At 53.7% G+C, this 12,219-nt stretch overlaps 5 protein-coding genes across 5 annotated transcripts; 4 read left to right on the top strand and 1 right to left on the bottom strand.

Moving 5' to 3' along the window:
• Positions 1–1,723: 1,723 nt before the first annotated feature.
• On the top strand, positions 1,724–2,949 carry W97_01840 (uncharacterized protein; the record flags this gene model as incomplete). Its single annotated transcript, XM_007779743.1, has 2 exons — positions 1,724–2,676; positions 2,724–2,949. 2 exons carry the CDS (start codon positions 1,724–1,726, stop codon positions 2,947–2,949), a joined length of 1,179 nt encoding a protein of 392 aa, XP_007777933.1.
• A 1,633-nt stretch (positions 2,950–4,582) lies between these two features.
• Positions 4,583–6,586, top strand: W97_01839 (aspartyl-tRNA synthetase; the record flags this gene model as incomplete). The annotated part of the gene is made up of 4 exons (XM_007779742.1): positions 4,583–4,588; positions 4,704–5,381; positions 5,427–5,612; positions 5,660–6,586. 4 exons carry the CDS (start codon positions 4,583–4,585, stop codon positions 6,584–6,586), a joined length of 1,797 nt encoding a protein of 598 aa, XP_007777932.1.
• Positions 6,587–7,082: 496 nt separating this feature from the next.
• W97_01838 (uncharacterized protein) lies at positions 7,083–8,192 on the top strand (the record flags this gene model as incomplete). Its single annotated transcript, XM_007779741.1, has 1 exon — positions 7,083–8,192. The coding sequence occupies one exon, from the start codon at positions 7,083–7,085 to the stop codon at positions 8,190–8,192; it is 1,110 nt and encodes a 369-aa protein (XP_007777931.1).
• Positions 8,193–8,282: 90 nt separating this feature from the next.
• W97_01837 (uncharacterized protein) lies at positions 8,283–9,027 on the bottom strand (the record flags this gene model as incomplete). Its single annotated transcript, XM_007779740.1, has 2 exons — positions 8,283–8,747; positions 8,803–9,027. The coding sequence occupies 2 exons, from the start codon at positions 9,025–9,027 to the stop codon at positions 8,283–8,285; spliced, it is 690 nt and encodes a 229-aa protein (XP_007777930.1).
• Positions 9,028–9,326: 299 nt separating this feature from the next.
• Positions 9,327–11,602, top strand: W97_01836 (uncharacterized protein; the record flags this gene model as incomplete). Its single annotated transcript, XM_007779739.1, has 5 exons — positions 9,327–9,374; positions 9,466–9,706; positions 9,962–10,152; positions 10,199–10,310; positions 10,359–11,602. The coding sequence occupies 5 exons, from the start codon at positions 9,327–9,329 to the stop codon at positions 11,600–11,602; spliced, it is 1,836 nt and encodes a 611-aa protein (XP_007777929.1).
• Positions 11,603–12,219: the final 617 nt, after the last annotated feature.

Below are 12,219 nucleotides of genomic sequence, written 5' to 3'. Positions count from 1 at the left end.
CCGTTCCTGTTGGCATCAGCTGCCGCAAGCCTGAGGGTAGATCTCAAATCTCTGCGCTGTGTGTCCTACGGAACCTGGGAACCCTGAGAGCGCCAGACTGCGCCTATGGCGCCGCTTGCGGCCTCCGCACTACAGGCTTATGAGTTCGTCGCCACTCAGTCGAAGAAGAAGCGTAAGAGTTGTTCCAGTGTGGAGTCAGCGGCGTGGTGGAACTCCAAATGGCCTGATGGAGCTGATGTTGCTGTCTCATTGCCGTTCCCTGGCCTGTTGATGGATCCTCGATGTAACGTCGTCTCAGAATGGGACCTTCCAACGGCGTGATGGGCTTTGTCGCCAACCGGACGGCGCTGATGTATTCGCCGCTCGAGCTGCTGCCGCATATCTCCCTCGTGATAGCTGGTCTGCCGTATTCAATCCATCGTACGCAACTGCTGCATCCTCCTTCCACTCACGTACCATTATGTTGTTTGGAGGGTCTGTTTCGAAGTTGTGTGATCCCTTAGACGTTCTACAAACCCGCTGCGCGCTAGCAGTGTTGTCAGACATAGTCCTTTGGTTCCCTGACACGTCCAACCAATGTCGGGACGGGATATTCATGACTTGGGGGTGTACGACTTGCGGCGTATCTTGGACTCAGCTGCCCATGTCGGTGAACGTTCATTGTGGTGTTGGTGCCAGCGCGAACTGTCGTGTGTTGGTGTCATCCCTTGCATGTGGCATGCGGCTTGGGTGAACGTCAAAAACCTTGATGAGATGATGGAGCACCAGTTTTTCAAGAGAACATCAAATCACTCAGCCTTTCACATTAAATGGCCTCCAAACTCTGAGCAGGAGCCAGGGCCGCGGTTTACATGCCCAGGGGAGCGGTGCTCTTTCTACGAAGCAACATCTACACCTCACCACAGTAAGGGATTCGGCTTCGTAGAGCCTACAGTATCTCCTGAGCGTCCCAGCACGCCCAGCCAGTACTGGCTATACTGCTGCAAGACTCCATGACCCTCATACACGAACTGCTTAGAACTGGTCCAGCTATCTATCGTCCTCAACCGACCACTCGCGCCTGAACAAGGATAGCGCTGTCTGCCCCGGTAGCTCCTCCTGGCCACCACCTTGTGTACTCTCTGAGGTCAATGACTGATGATTCCTCCGCTTAGTCCCATGTCATATGAGGCTCAAACGTGCGGTGAGCCCCGGTAAAGATGCTGAAGTAAGGACGTACTCTCTACGGCCCGACCGAACTTAGGGAGAGGAGACTTCATGATATCCCCGCATCCGTGGTTGGGAATCCGATCAGGAGGCCGGTGGCGAGCTGGGCTCTTGGAGGGGAGCGGCACGAGAGCGCAGACGGAGGAGCATAAAGCAGCATGGATGGGTGGCATCGATCAGGATCACGTACGAACAGCGGACGAGAGAGAACTTTGCGGGGTCGGCGTCGAGGTTCCGGAGATTTGCAAGCAAGACCTCTTCCCGACGCTTCAGAAAAAAAGCGGATTGGAGGTGTAAGAAGCAGGAGATACATGATCCTGGCAAGACCGACGTGATCAAGATCTGGATAGGCTGTTTACAAGGGGCTGGCGGTGTCAACGTGAAGGTTAGGGAGTTGGAGAAAAGAGATGAAATGAACATCATCACCGCATCGTCAACCGTGCACGTGCCCCTTTTTTGACTATGTTTTCCAACTTCTCTTCCAATCTCCTTCCTCCACCAACCAACCACAACCATCATGGAGCTGCCATGGGTCTTCAAGCAGCAGTGGTATGAAAACAACAAAGTCTTCCCCATCATGAAACTGCCTGGCGAGATACGCAACAAAATCTACCTCAATCTGTTCGAAAATCGATGCTATCCCTTCAGGTACCGCACCTACCCACGGCCGGGAGGCCGGGAGATCTCAACGGAGCATGCACCCGAACAAGCTGTCGTCTACCTCAGCAAGCAAACACGCAATAAATTCCTCGGACTACTCTTCTCCGAGACGATGTTCTGCTTCAACGACGTTGGCGACATGGAGCGCTTCGCCAGATTCCTCGAGAACCGACGCGGCCCGCTCAACGCAAGGCACCAACCGATGAAAGTCGAGATCGATCTTAAGCAGATTGAGCTTCTGAACGTGTTCGGTGCTAAGCTCACTCCCGCGCTGCAATGGGTCCCCAACGCCGCGATGATTTGTCTGCTTGACAAGCCGACGAAGCTCAAGGAGTTGCATATCATCATTCCGTGTCCTGCCGATTTGATGGCGAGACGGGCAAGATCGTGGGAGTTAGTCGGCGAAGAATGGTGCCACAGGAAGGTCATCGACCAGTTCTTGAAGGCGGCCTTTGGGTACATCAAAGCCCATGAAAAGGTCGTCTTCTACGGATGGGTCAAAGAGACCCAACGAGCGCAAGCGTTCGATATGATCGAGTTTCTCAAGGCGGCCGAATCCAAGCAGAACACTCTCGAGAACATGCGTATCGACAAAGACGACGAATTCGGCGGCGCAAGGCTTCCCTCCGCACATCGTCGCAGGTACATTCTGAGCTCTGTCTTCGCCGAGGACGCCCCAGACGAAGATGATCCCGACGACAACTCTCAGCACAACCGTGACAGGCTGGACCACTACTTCTACACCCATGACGAAGTTGTCGACGACGACAGCGATGATGACGACGACGACGACGCTGAATACATCAGGCTGTGAGTACAGTGCGTTTGTTTACTAGCTTGTTGCTCACATCTGACAGCGCTCAAGGCCCTTTCGGTGCGTTTGTGAGGAGTACCCGAGCCTCGGCTCACAACGCTGTGCGTTCGACTCGTGGACACCGGGGCCTGCCGCCGCCCCTTCCCAGCCAGGCGCTTAATAGGAAGAGCAGTTTCAGAGATAGCATGGGGGATGCCGCGAGACACGCGCGGAAGTTACTGAAGAGAGGCTTCCAGAAGATCAAGAGGAGCTTTAAGAAGAGCGGATGAGCACTTGGATGGGATGGTTCGGAATGGATTGGGTTTGTTTGTTTTGGATTTCACGATGATCAAGTTGGACAAGGATGACTTTTCTGGTGGTTACATGGTTTCTCTCCCTCTTTGCGACGATGGAATTGGACACAATGAAGACTCTCCTGGTCCCTGCATGTCTTCTTTTCCTCTGCTGATCCTTGAGTATGCTCAAATTGGACAGCGGGGGACGACTTCCTTGGCGTTGGCAGCTTCTTTTCTTCACTACGACAACTAGCACGACTTACCTGGAGAAGCGACATGATGCGCATGTGGTAGCGCTTTACAATACCATCACGTCTGTAGTCACTTTGCGTCTCAATGCAGATGTTCCGCGAAACCTTTCTTGCTTGCTCGATCTGTGATTCGTAATATCCTCCCCATGATATGGTGGCGTCCCTTTCACTGTTTCTCGTTTCCACACGTATGATGCAGTTTCGGGCGTTCAGTATCACCTCGTTGTCCAAACGGGAACGGAGCGGGCATATAACACCCTGATCCTTACAGCTATTGCTCTGTCATGTTGCAAAGGCCCTAGTCCGGCTTGGGAAATTAGTTGTAGCTCTCATCGTGGCTTGATATCTACAGCTCCTGCTGTTACGACATGCCGCGTTGCGGTTCAGTGAACGGTTCTTCCGTGCTCATAGCGTCAATAGGTACGTGATCCTTGATAACGGCTGCAGTGCATGTCGCGGCGCTTTTACATCGAACTCCCATTGTAATAGAAGCTGGACTGTTGACCATCGCTGAAGTCTGCTCTCCCGCTTGACTGTTAGATAGCTACAGGATTGGCGGCCTGAAGCATCCATGAGGTAGTCAGCGGTTGCCGTCACGTTCAAGAAAAAATCACAGCGTGCCACCAGGGGTCGAACGAGTACTCGTCCATTGAACGTATTTCTGCTATGTACATATGCCCATGTTCCTCCATCTTCCGTGTGTGTAGTGCTATGCTAACATGCCGCAGGAACACAGGTGAACACCTTCCAGTTTAGGGTCAGAGATGCCTTCATCGCGTCCGTTGAAGTAACAAGGTGGTGTGCCGAACGCCGATATCATGCTGCCTCCACTCCTACAATCGAACCACTTGAGCCCGGTGAAGGGAGAGCTCGAAAGCGGAGAGAAGGACAGCTCATCGAGTGCACGCTAGGCTTTCATCATCTGGAGTCCATTGTCAGCCAGGTTCGCAAACGCGTTGCGCAGAAGGGGTACTCACTTGTGTTAAACTGGAAGGATGAGGAAGAAAAGTTCAATGTGCATGTCGGTTTCGAGGAAGTGGAGAGTCCGACTGACTAAGCGGCTCTATACCCATTTCGGCGCAAAACTCCCTCTCGCGACAGTCACCGTGATCTCATCCCTCTTAATTCCCGTATCTCGTGTCTTTGCGTTCTTCTCTATGCGTAATGGTGCTGCATAGGCCCGTTGAGTGTGCCATATCACATATCTCCAAGGCTGGAAGGAGCTACATTGAGATATCTCGGTTCATCCGCCCAAGAGGCCTTTCAACTGCTCGTCGATCACCACACTTTACTCGCAACGCCTTCCGTGCTTTCTCTTCCGGCTCCTCTCATCAATCTACAGCGGAGTTAGACTTTCTTCGCTCGTACAAGCAATCATGTCAGTAAGCAATTAGGTCCGGTTCATTCGACCTTCCGAGTTTTCCAAGAATTCTACTGATCTACCCAGTCAACTACCCCTGCGCTACACATGAAGTACGCAGTCTCTCAGAAGCACAGCCTGGCGAGGATGTAGTCCTCCACGGCTACCTCGGATCACGGTCCGACTTGTCTAAGAATTTCTGTTTTGTTCCCCTTCTCAGCAAGGACCTCAGTCATAGTGTGCAAATCATATCAACAGCTAAATCGCCAGACGGCGAGCAGAGATCCTGTCACGCGATACTAAAGAGCTTGAGTGCGCAATCGCCTGTGGTTGTCAAGGGTAGACTTAAACCCCGCGAGCCCACCAAGAAGGACCTTGGCGATATCAAAAAGGTCAAGAATATAGAAGTTGAGCTTCTCGACATCCAAGCTCTCAATGAGTTTCCGAAAGACATCATTATCACCGAGGAGACGAACTTCCCTCCAGAGCAACGTCACCTGCAGATCCGCAACGACAAGACTATACGCGATGCGCTCGCCTTCAGAAGTCGAGCAGCAAACATATGCAGAGATGAACTGAGTAGCAAGCATGATTTCTTAGAAATTGAGACGCCACTACTGTTCAAATCTACTCCGGAAGGCGCGCGGGAGTTCTTGGTCCCTACGCGTACCAAGGGTCTGGCTTATGCCCTTCCGCAAAGCCCTCAGCAGTATAAACAGATCTTGATGGGCAGCGGTATTCCGAGGTACTACCAGATTGCACGATGCTTCCGCGATGAGGATCTGCGAGCTGATAGACAGCCTGAGTTCACACAAGTAAGTCATCAGCACATTTTGAACCAAGGGTGCTAACCAGCATAGCTTGACCTGGAGATGTCATTTGCAAAGGGCGAGGATGTCATGCAGACCATCGAGGCTTTGCTCCGGCGCTTGTGGGACGAGATGCTTAACGTGACTAACCTTCCCGCTCCCTTCCCGCGGATGACATACGAAGAGGCTATGTCTAGGTACGGATCTGACAAGCCGGACCTGCGGCTTGGAGCGGAGGTACGATACATACGCACATCTCGTCAACATTTTTCTAATGCACGTAGATCATGAGGATCGGCCACCTCCTACCTGTTGATCTGATAAGCAAAATAGGACCACTCACAGATCCCATAGTCGATGTCCTGAAACTCCCCATCTCAGAGCAGCCCGCAGAGACCCGAAAGTTTGTCTCACAATTTATGGACTCACCCGAGGCCTTACCGTTCATCAACAACCCTGAAGGGCAGCCCGGTATCTTCATCGTCGACTCCAGAAAGCCACTACAAGGCCTGCAGCCCTTCGGCTTCGAAGCAGCTGAGCAACTGGAAGAGCTGCTCGAGCTCGAAGATGGCGACCTCGTCGTCCTCCAAGCGCGCAAGAACGCTCCTTTCAGCGGCGGCTCAACGCCACTTGGCAATCTACGTCTCGCACTCCACCGCGCAGCAGTTGCCGGAGGTTACATACCCGCCCCTAAAGGCTTCGAATTCTTATGGATTACGGACTTTCCACTCTTCTCACCGAGCAATGATACCGACCCCGGCCAAGGCGGTGCGGCAGGACTGTCCTCGACGCATCACCCCTTCACGGCGCCGAAGAGCGTAGAAGATGTTGATCTCCTCGTGGACAACCCCGCCAGTGTCCGCGCTGAGCACTACGACATCGTGGTCAACGGTGTTGAGCTCGGTGGAGGCAGCCGCCGTATTCACGACGTAAGAGTACAGGAATACATCCTCCGCAACGTGCTAAAGATGAGTGATGAACGTTTGGAAGACTTCAGGCATCTTCTTGACGTTCTGCGCGCTGGATGCCCGCCACATGCTGGTATCGCGCTAGGGTTCGACCGACTGATTGCTGTCATGCTTGGAAGAGACTCTGTCAGGGACGTCATTGCATTTCCGAAAAGTGGGAAGGGCGAGGATCTGCTGGTCAAGAGCCCGACTGCCTTGACTGAAAAGCAGCTGGAGACGTATCATCTGCGGCTGCGTGACTGAAAATGGTGCGCACGTCTTTCGCATCGCGCTTTTCTACCAACCATCGTGAGACTAGGTGTAAGACAAGGTTTGTCTCAAGCACGTACTGTCATTTGTAGGTAACGTACTCTCAGATAGATACAGTTAGCTACGTGCGACATGATGGAAACAGGTCACCTGGACCTCGGTGTTCGCGCACGGTTCAAGAAGCTCCAATGGAAGCTGTCAGCGGCTGTCAATCACCAATCTTACCTTTGTCTTATTTGTTCGACTCTGTTATCTGCTTCACCATGTCACAGCGAAGCGTGTCACCTGTACTCTACCGGCTCTGTCGGTGTTGACCTGACTTGTTGCTTGGTGCGCTCATTCTCACGGTGTACTGACGTCACGATGTCCGGCTAAGCCGGCGGTGGTGTTTATGAACACCACGCATGTCGGAAATTTTTACAGCACTTCCTTCGCCAGTGTCCCTGTTGCTATCCATTGATCCCACAGACAGTTTTCAGTAACTACCACGATGCAGCACGTCCTCCAGGCCGGCCTTTCGGCCGGCATGTCCGCCGTCTCTGGCTTCCACTCCAACAAACCACCACCAGTCCCCCCAGACTTCGACGGCATGGCTGCCGTCCTGCCGCAAGACATCGTACCGACCGGCGAAACACGCGTCACCTTCAAGGGCAAGAACTCCGACGCGTACGCCTCCCCCATCTCCATCGGCGCCTGGCCCTGGGGCGACAAGGCGACGTTCCACTGGTCCGAGGACGAGCTGCCGGCCGTGCACGAAGCGTGGAAGGTCATAGTCTCCTCGGGCGTGAACTTCATCGACACGGCGCAGGCGTACGGCAGCGGGCGCAGCGAGGAGATCTGCGGCGAGCTGTACCGGGCCTCTGGGCTGCGGCGCGACCAATTCTTCATCCAGACCAAGTGGTACGTGGTGCCGGATCTGGAGAACATCATACACCCCGTGGATGCGCCGGCCAAGAAGCTGGAGAAGAGTCTGCAGAGGATGGGACTCGAGTACGTGGACTGCTACCTCGTGCATGGGCATATCCACCCGCAGTCGATCGCGAAGGCGGCAGAGGGCCTCGCCGAGTGCGTGGACAAGGGTCTGACAAAGACGGTCGGTGTGGCGAACTATAGCGCGGAGGATATGGTCAAGATGCAGGAGGAGCTGCAGAAATATGGCATTCCGCTCGCGACGAACCAGTGCGAGTACAGTATCCTGCGGAGATACCCGGAGACGAGCGGCTTGTTGCAGACGTGCAAGGAGCGCGGCATCATCTTCCAGAGCTACTCCAGCCTGGCGCAGGGGAGACTGAGTGGAAAGTACAACAGCCAGCATGAACCGCCGGACACGTACAGGTTTAGCAAATATCCGATGAAGTACATTGAGCCGACGCTGAAGGTTCTGGAGGACATTGGGAAGAAGAGGGGGAAGAGCATTGCTGCTGTTGCGCTGAACTATAACTTGAGTAAGGGAGTGTTACCTGTTGTGGGTGTAAGAAAGCCGCAGCAGGCGGAACAGAACATGGAGGCGCTGGGGTGGAGGTTATCTGATGACGAGATCAGGGCAATCGATCAATTCAGCTACGAAGGAAAGAAGACGGTATTGTGGCAGCAGGGGTGATGGATGAGATGAGGTAGGCAAATTGAAAGCATGTACAGTAACTTTGGGGCAAATGGCCCCTGGATGATTTTGATTACCTGATGCCCATCGCTATGCATGTTGGATTATGATCGTGTCGGATCGCGTATGTGGTTGACACGTTCCGGCGTTCAGCCCATTTTCGCCTTTGAGAAATCCATCTCTGCATGCCGTCAGTGTTCCACTCCATCGATTAGGATAAACCCGCAGACGCTCCATACCTGGATGCTGCGCCTGAAACTTCTTGAGCAACTCCATCTTCTTTTCCTCGTCGCTCGTCGGCTTCCCCATCTCCTTCTGCCGTTGATCGTACATCATCTTCTCCACCATCGTCCTCGTCTCGCCGTCCAAATCACTCAGCTTGCTGTTCTCGGGCGTGATCTTCGAGGTGTCGATCTTCGGCGCGGTAGTGACGACGTGTGCCCACCACTCCATTTTGTTGATCTTGTCGAGGTGGATCGAGATTTCTTTGCCCGTCGGCGTCGTCTCGAGCGTCCAGGTGGAGTCGTCTACGTGGATCGGGTGGGGGAGGTCGCCCTAGGAGTGTCGGTTAGCTTAGTTGACTTGAGAGTCTGGGATTGAGGAGATGCACATCTATGATGGGCTCCTGGCCCTTGACTTGCACCTTGAGTTTCGTCTTCGTGAACTTGACGTCCAGATCCCGCCCTTTAAGGTTTCCGGCCACAGGCACGGTAATGTCGACATCCTGGATTGTTTGGGTCCATTTGTAGGGGAGCCTGCCCTGCTCCTCGGCCTCTTTCGCCTTGAGCTCGGTGTCGGCTTTTTCGCGCTCGGAGGGCGTCGGTAAGGTGGACATGGCGGGCGTGGTGTTTGGGGTTTGGATGGATGCGGGATGGTGGGATGGCGCCGGCGGAGGTGTGCGCGGAGCGTCATCGGATCAGACGAATGCGCCGCGGTGCGACAAACTGACAACGTCGGGCACAGCTGTCAGAGGTACTTGTTACAGGATTTGCTCTACGGCCGGTAGACTGTCGCAGTCGCCTTCGTTATCGCTATATACCCCACGCGTGCTGCCGAAAGCTATGAGGTAGCAATAATCCTCAGAAACACGCACTGGTCACCCCCCGCGGCCATTCGCATAGCGGACGAACGCAGATGGCGAGCTCGTTTGAGAAGTCTGTGAAGGGAGCTACGAAGATCAAGGTACACATTCACTTCTTCTCTAGAAGCTTTCGGCCTCAATTGCGGCTTGGGACGAGATATGGACGGCAGCTGATTAGACCGCTCTATACAGGCTGCCGCGCCGAAATCGAAATATGTCGAACACATCCTCGTAGCTACGCATGCCGGCGAATCCGGTGTCGCCGAGATCTTTCGCGCGCTTCAGAACAGGTTGAGAGACTCGACGTGGACTATCGTCTTCAAGTCGCTCATTGTAGTACATCTGATGATACGGGAGGGTGAGCGAGACGTCACACTCCAGTATCTTGCAAGCGGTCCGAGCCGCAAGTTGGCTATCAACAACTTCACAGACGGTGAGTCTTTGGGCAAAATGTATTGGGGTGGTGGACGGCCCAAAGTTGCCGCAACTGCCTTATCCAGCTCTACCCGAAGTACGGTGAACGAAGCGGAGTGCACCATCAGTTTGGCACCACGGAGCTTTGCGTTTCGTCTATTCTTATACAGATGCATCCCTCCAAGAGTGCCAGTTTATAAACTCCTATCACACTCTAAACAAGCACATACTTCCATGCACATCCTCAATCGGCGCTGATTATAGATCGTGATAGTCGAGACGCAAGGACGCAACATAAGGGTGTACGCAAACTACCTAGTGCAGCGAGTGCGAGCATTTGCTTCGACGAAGGTTGACCATGTCCGAGGGGCCGAGGGCCGTCTCAAGCGGCTCAGCGTCGAGAAGGGTCTACTGCGCGAGACTGAGGTTATACAGGAGCTAATTGAGGCGCTGTTGGAATGCAGAGTCCGTCGTCTCTTCTCGTGTTTAAGGAGAAGCTAAAACGGAGCAGTTCCTTTCCGAGGATTCTGAGAACGACATCTCACTGTGCGCTTTCCGGCTGCTAACTATGGATCTACTTGCGCTTTTCCATGTTATGAACGAAGGGACGATTAATGTGCTTGGTGAGTGATCTCCAAAATGGACCAAAAGCAGACCTAACACAGACTCAGAGCATTTCTTTGAGATGTCACATCCAGATGCGGAACGAGGGCTCAATGTCTATCGGACATTCATTAGTCAGACCGAGCAGGTCGTGCAATATTTGAGCGTGGCAAGATTACATGAGCACTCCACAAGATTAGAGATACCGAAAATCAAGCACGCACCGGTAGGCTTGGCCGCCTCACTGGCGGACTATCTCAATGACAAGGACTTCGAAGTAAACAGACGTCAGTATTTGGCAACGCAGCAAGCGAAGAGAAGCGGCAAGGCATCCAACGGAGTCAGCAAACCGCCAGTAGCGGCCACATCGAGCAAATCTGCAGAACTTCCAGCTCCATCGAAGCCAGCAGAGTTGCCAGCAGCGGCGCCGCCAGCGAGAGGGCCACCTGCTGATCTTATCGATTTTTTCGAATCCATAGAACAGCAGCCCATGGCACAGCAGTCGTCCGAGCTGCAACAGCAGCAATATCCCCAGCAAACAGGCGTGCCAGCCCCGCAAACTGCGTTTCCTCAACAAGTTACGGGCTTCCAGGCGCCGCCGCTGCAACAGGAGCCATACAATCCAGCCATGGCACAGTCAACCAATCCGTTTGGCCGACCATTACAACAGACACAACCATTGCAACCGGACTTCACCGGAGCAGGCTTCGGGGGTTACACTCCACAGCCTCAGTCCTTTAACACTCAGCCAAACGCTCTATCCTCCATTCGACAGGATGATGTGGCCTCATTTCCGCAGCAACCCCAGCAGCAGTTCGTCAGCCCACCGGCACCGCCGCTGCAACCTCAGTCCACCAACCCCTTCCGCCAGTCCATGATGCCTAATGCTACTGGCATGGCAAACACCTCCACCCCTACCTCATCACTCAACAGGTCGAGTACGAATCCCTTCGCCAGATCCCTTCCCCCGCAGCAACAACCGGCACCGTCGTTCCCCGCGGCCATCCCCCAACAAGAGATCGCAATCCAGCCTTTACAACCAGCGCCTACAGGTACTAACCCCTTCGCCCGCAATCCCTCACCCGCTGCACCACCTTCAGCCATGCCTGCGCCTGCGCCTGCTCCACTGGTACCGAACCCCACAGGAAGCACAAACCCATTCCGACAAGCTGCGTTCGTCAACCAGCAAACTGGTCAAGGGTGGCAGGCCGGACCCCAGGCCACAATGGGAGGGTTGGAACAGCTGGAGACGGTGCCGGTGTTTCCTAGACCTGGCCAGCCGGCGCCGCCACAGCAGCAGGGGTGGCTATGATTTTTTCTTTGTGTTCTGCTTGAGAGTTCGTGGACTCTTGTTAGATATTCGTTTGAAATGGGCGCAATGGGAATAGCTTGTAGAGAGCGAAGTAAGCGCTGGTGTCTGTGGCGTTACATATCGTGCGCTGACTTTTGGAGGACACCTTTCACTCTAAGTTGGGCCTACACAATCTGGCGTATCTTGTCTTGGGCGAGGATCTCAATATGCACTGCCGCACGCTATCCCGGAACGCGTCCTGTTTAGAACAGCAAGTGACTTCGTAGTTCAATCACGTCTATGCTCATACGTCATGCACTCAGTCCATCAACTGTAATCTGATAGCGAACTCGCCGTCATAGACACGCCGGACTTCACAGAGACTCTGGACGAAGCTGGAACTGCGATTATGCTGGCACCTAGAATACTCCGTCGTTGCTACCAACGACTATCTTAAGCAATAAGTCAACGCTGTCTTGTATCATCAACCCAGGTTGTTTTATACATAAACTATGTCCAAGTAATCTGCATATAGCTTTGTGACATCAATTCGATCGTAACTAACTCTAGATGCCTTTGTCCGCAACACTCGTCTTTCCCAGTATCCCTTTCAGTTCCGGTACCGATCACGGGATCTT

This window comes from Coniosporium apollinis (genome assembly GCF_000281105.1).
Source record: "Coniosporium apollinis CBS 100218 chromosome Unknown supercont1.6, whole genome shotgun sequence".
NCBI lineage: Eukaryota > Fungi > Ascomycota > Dothideomycetes > Coniosporium > Coniosporium apollinis.
Note: the sequence above shows the minus strand (reverse complement) of the source record. Positions and strands in the feature narration are given on the sequence as shown.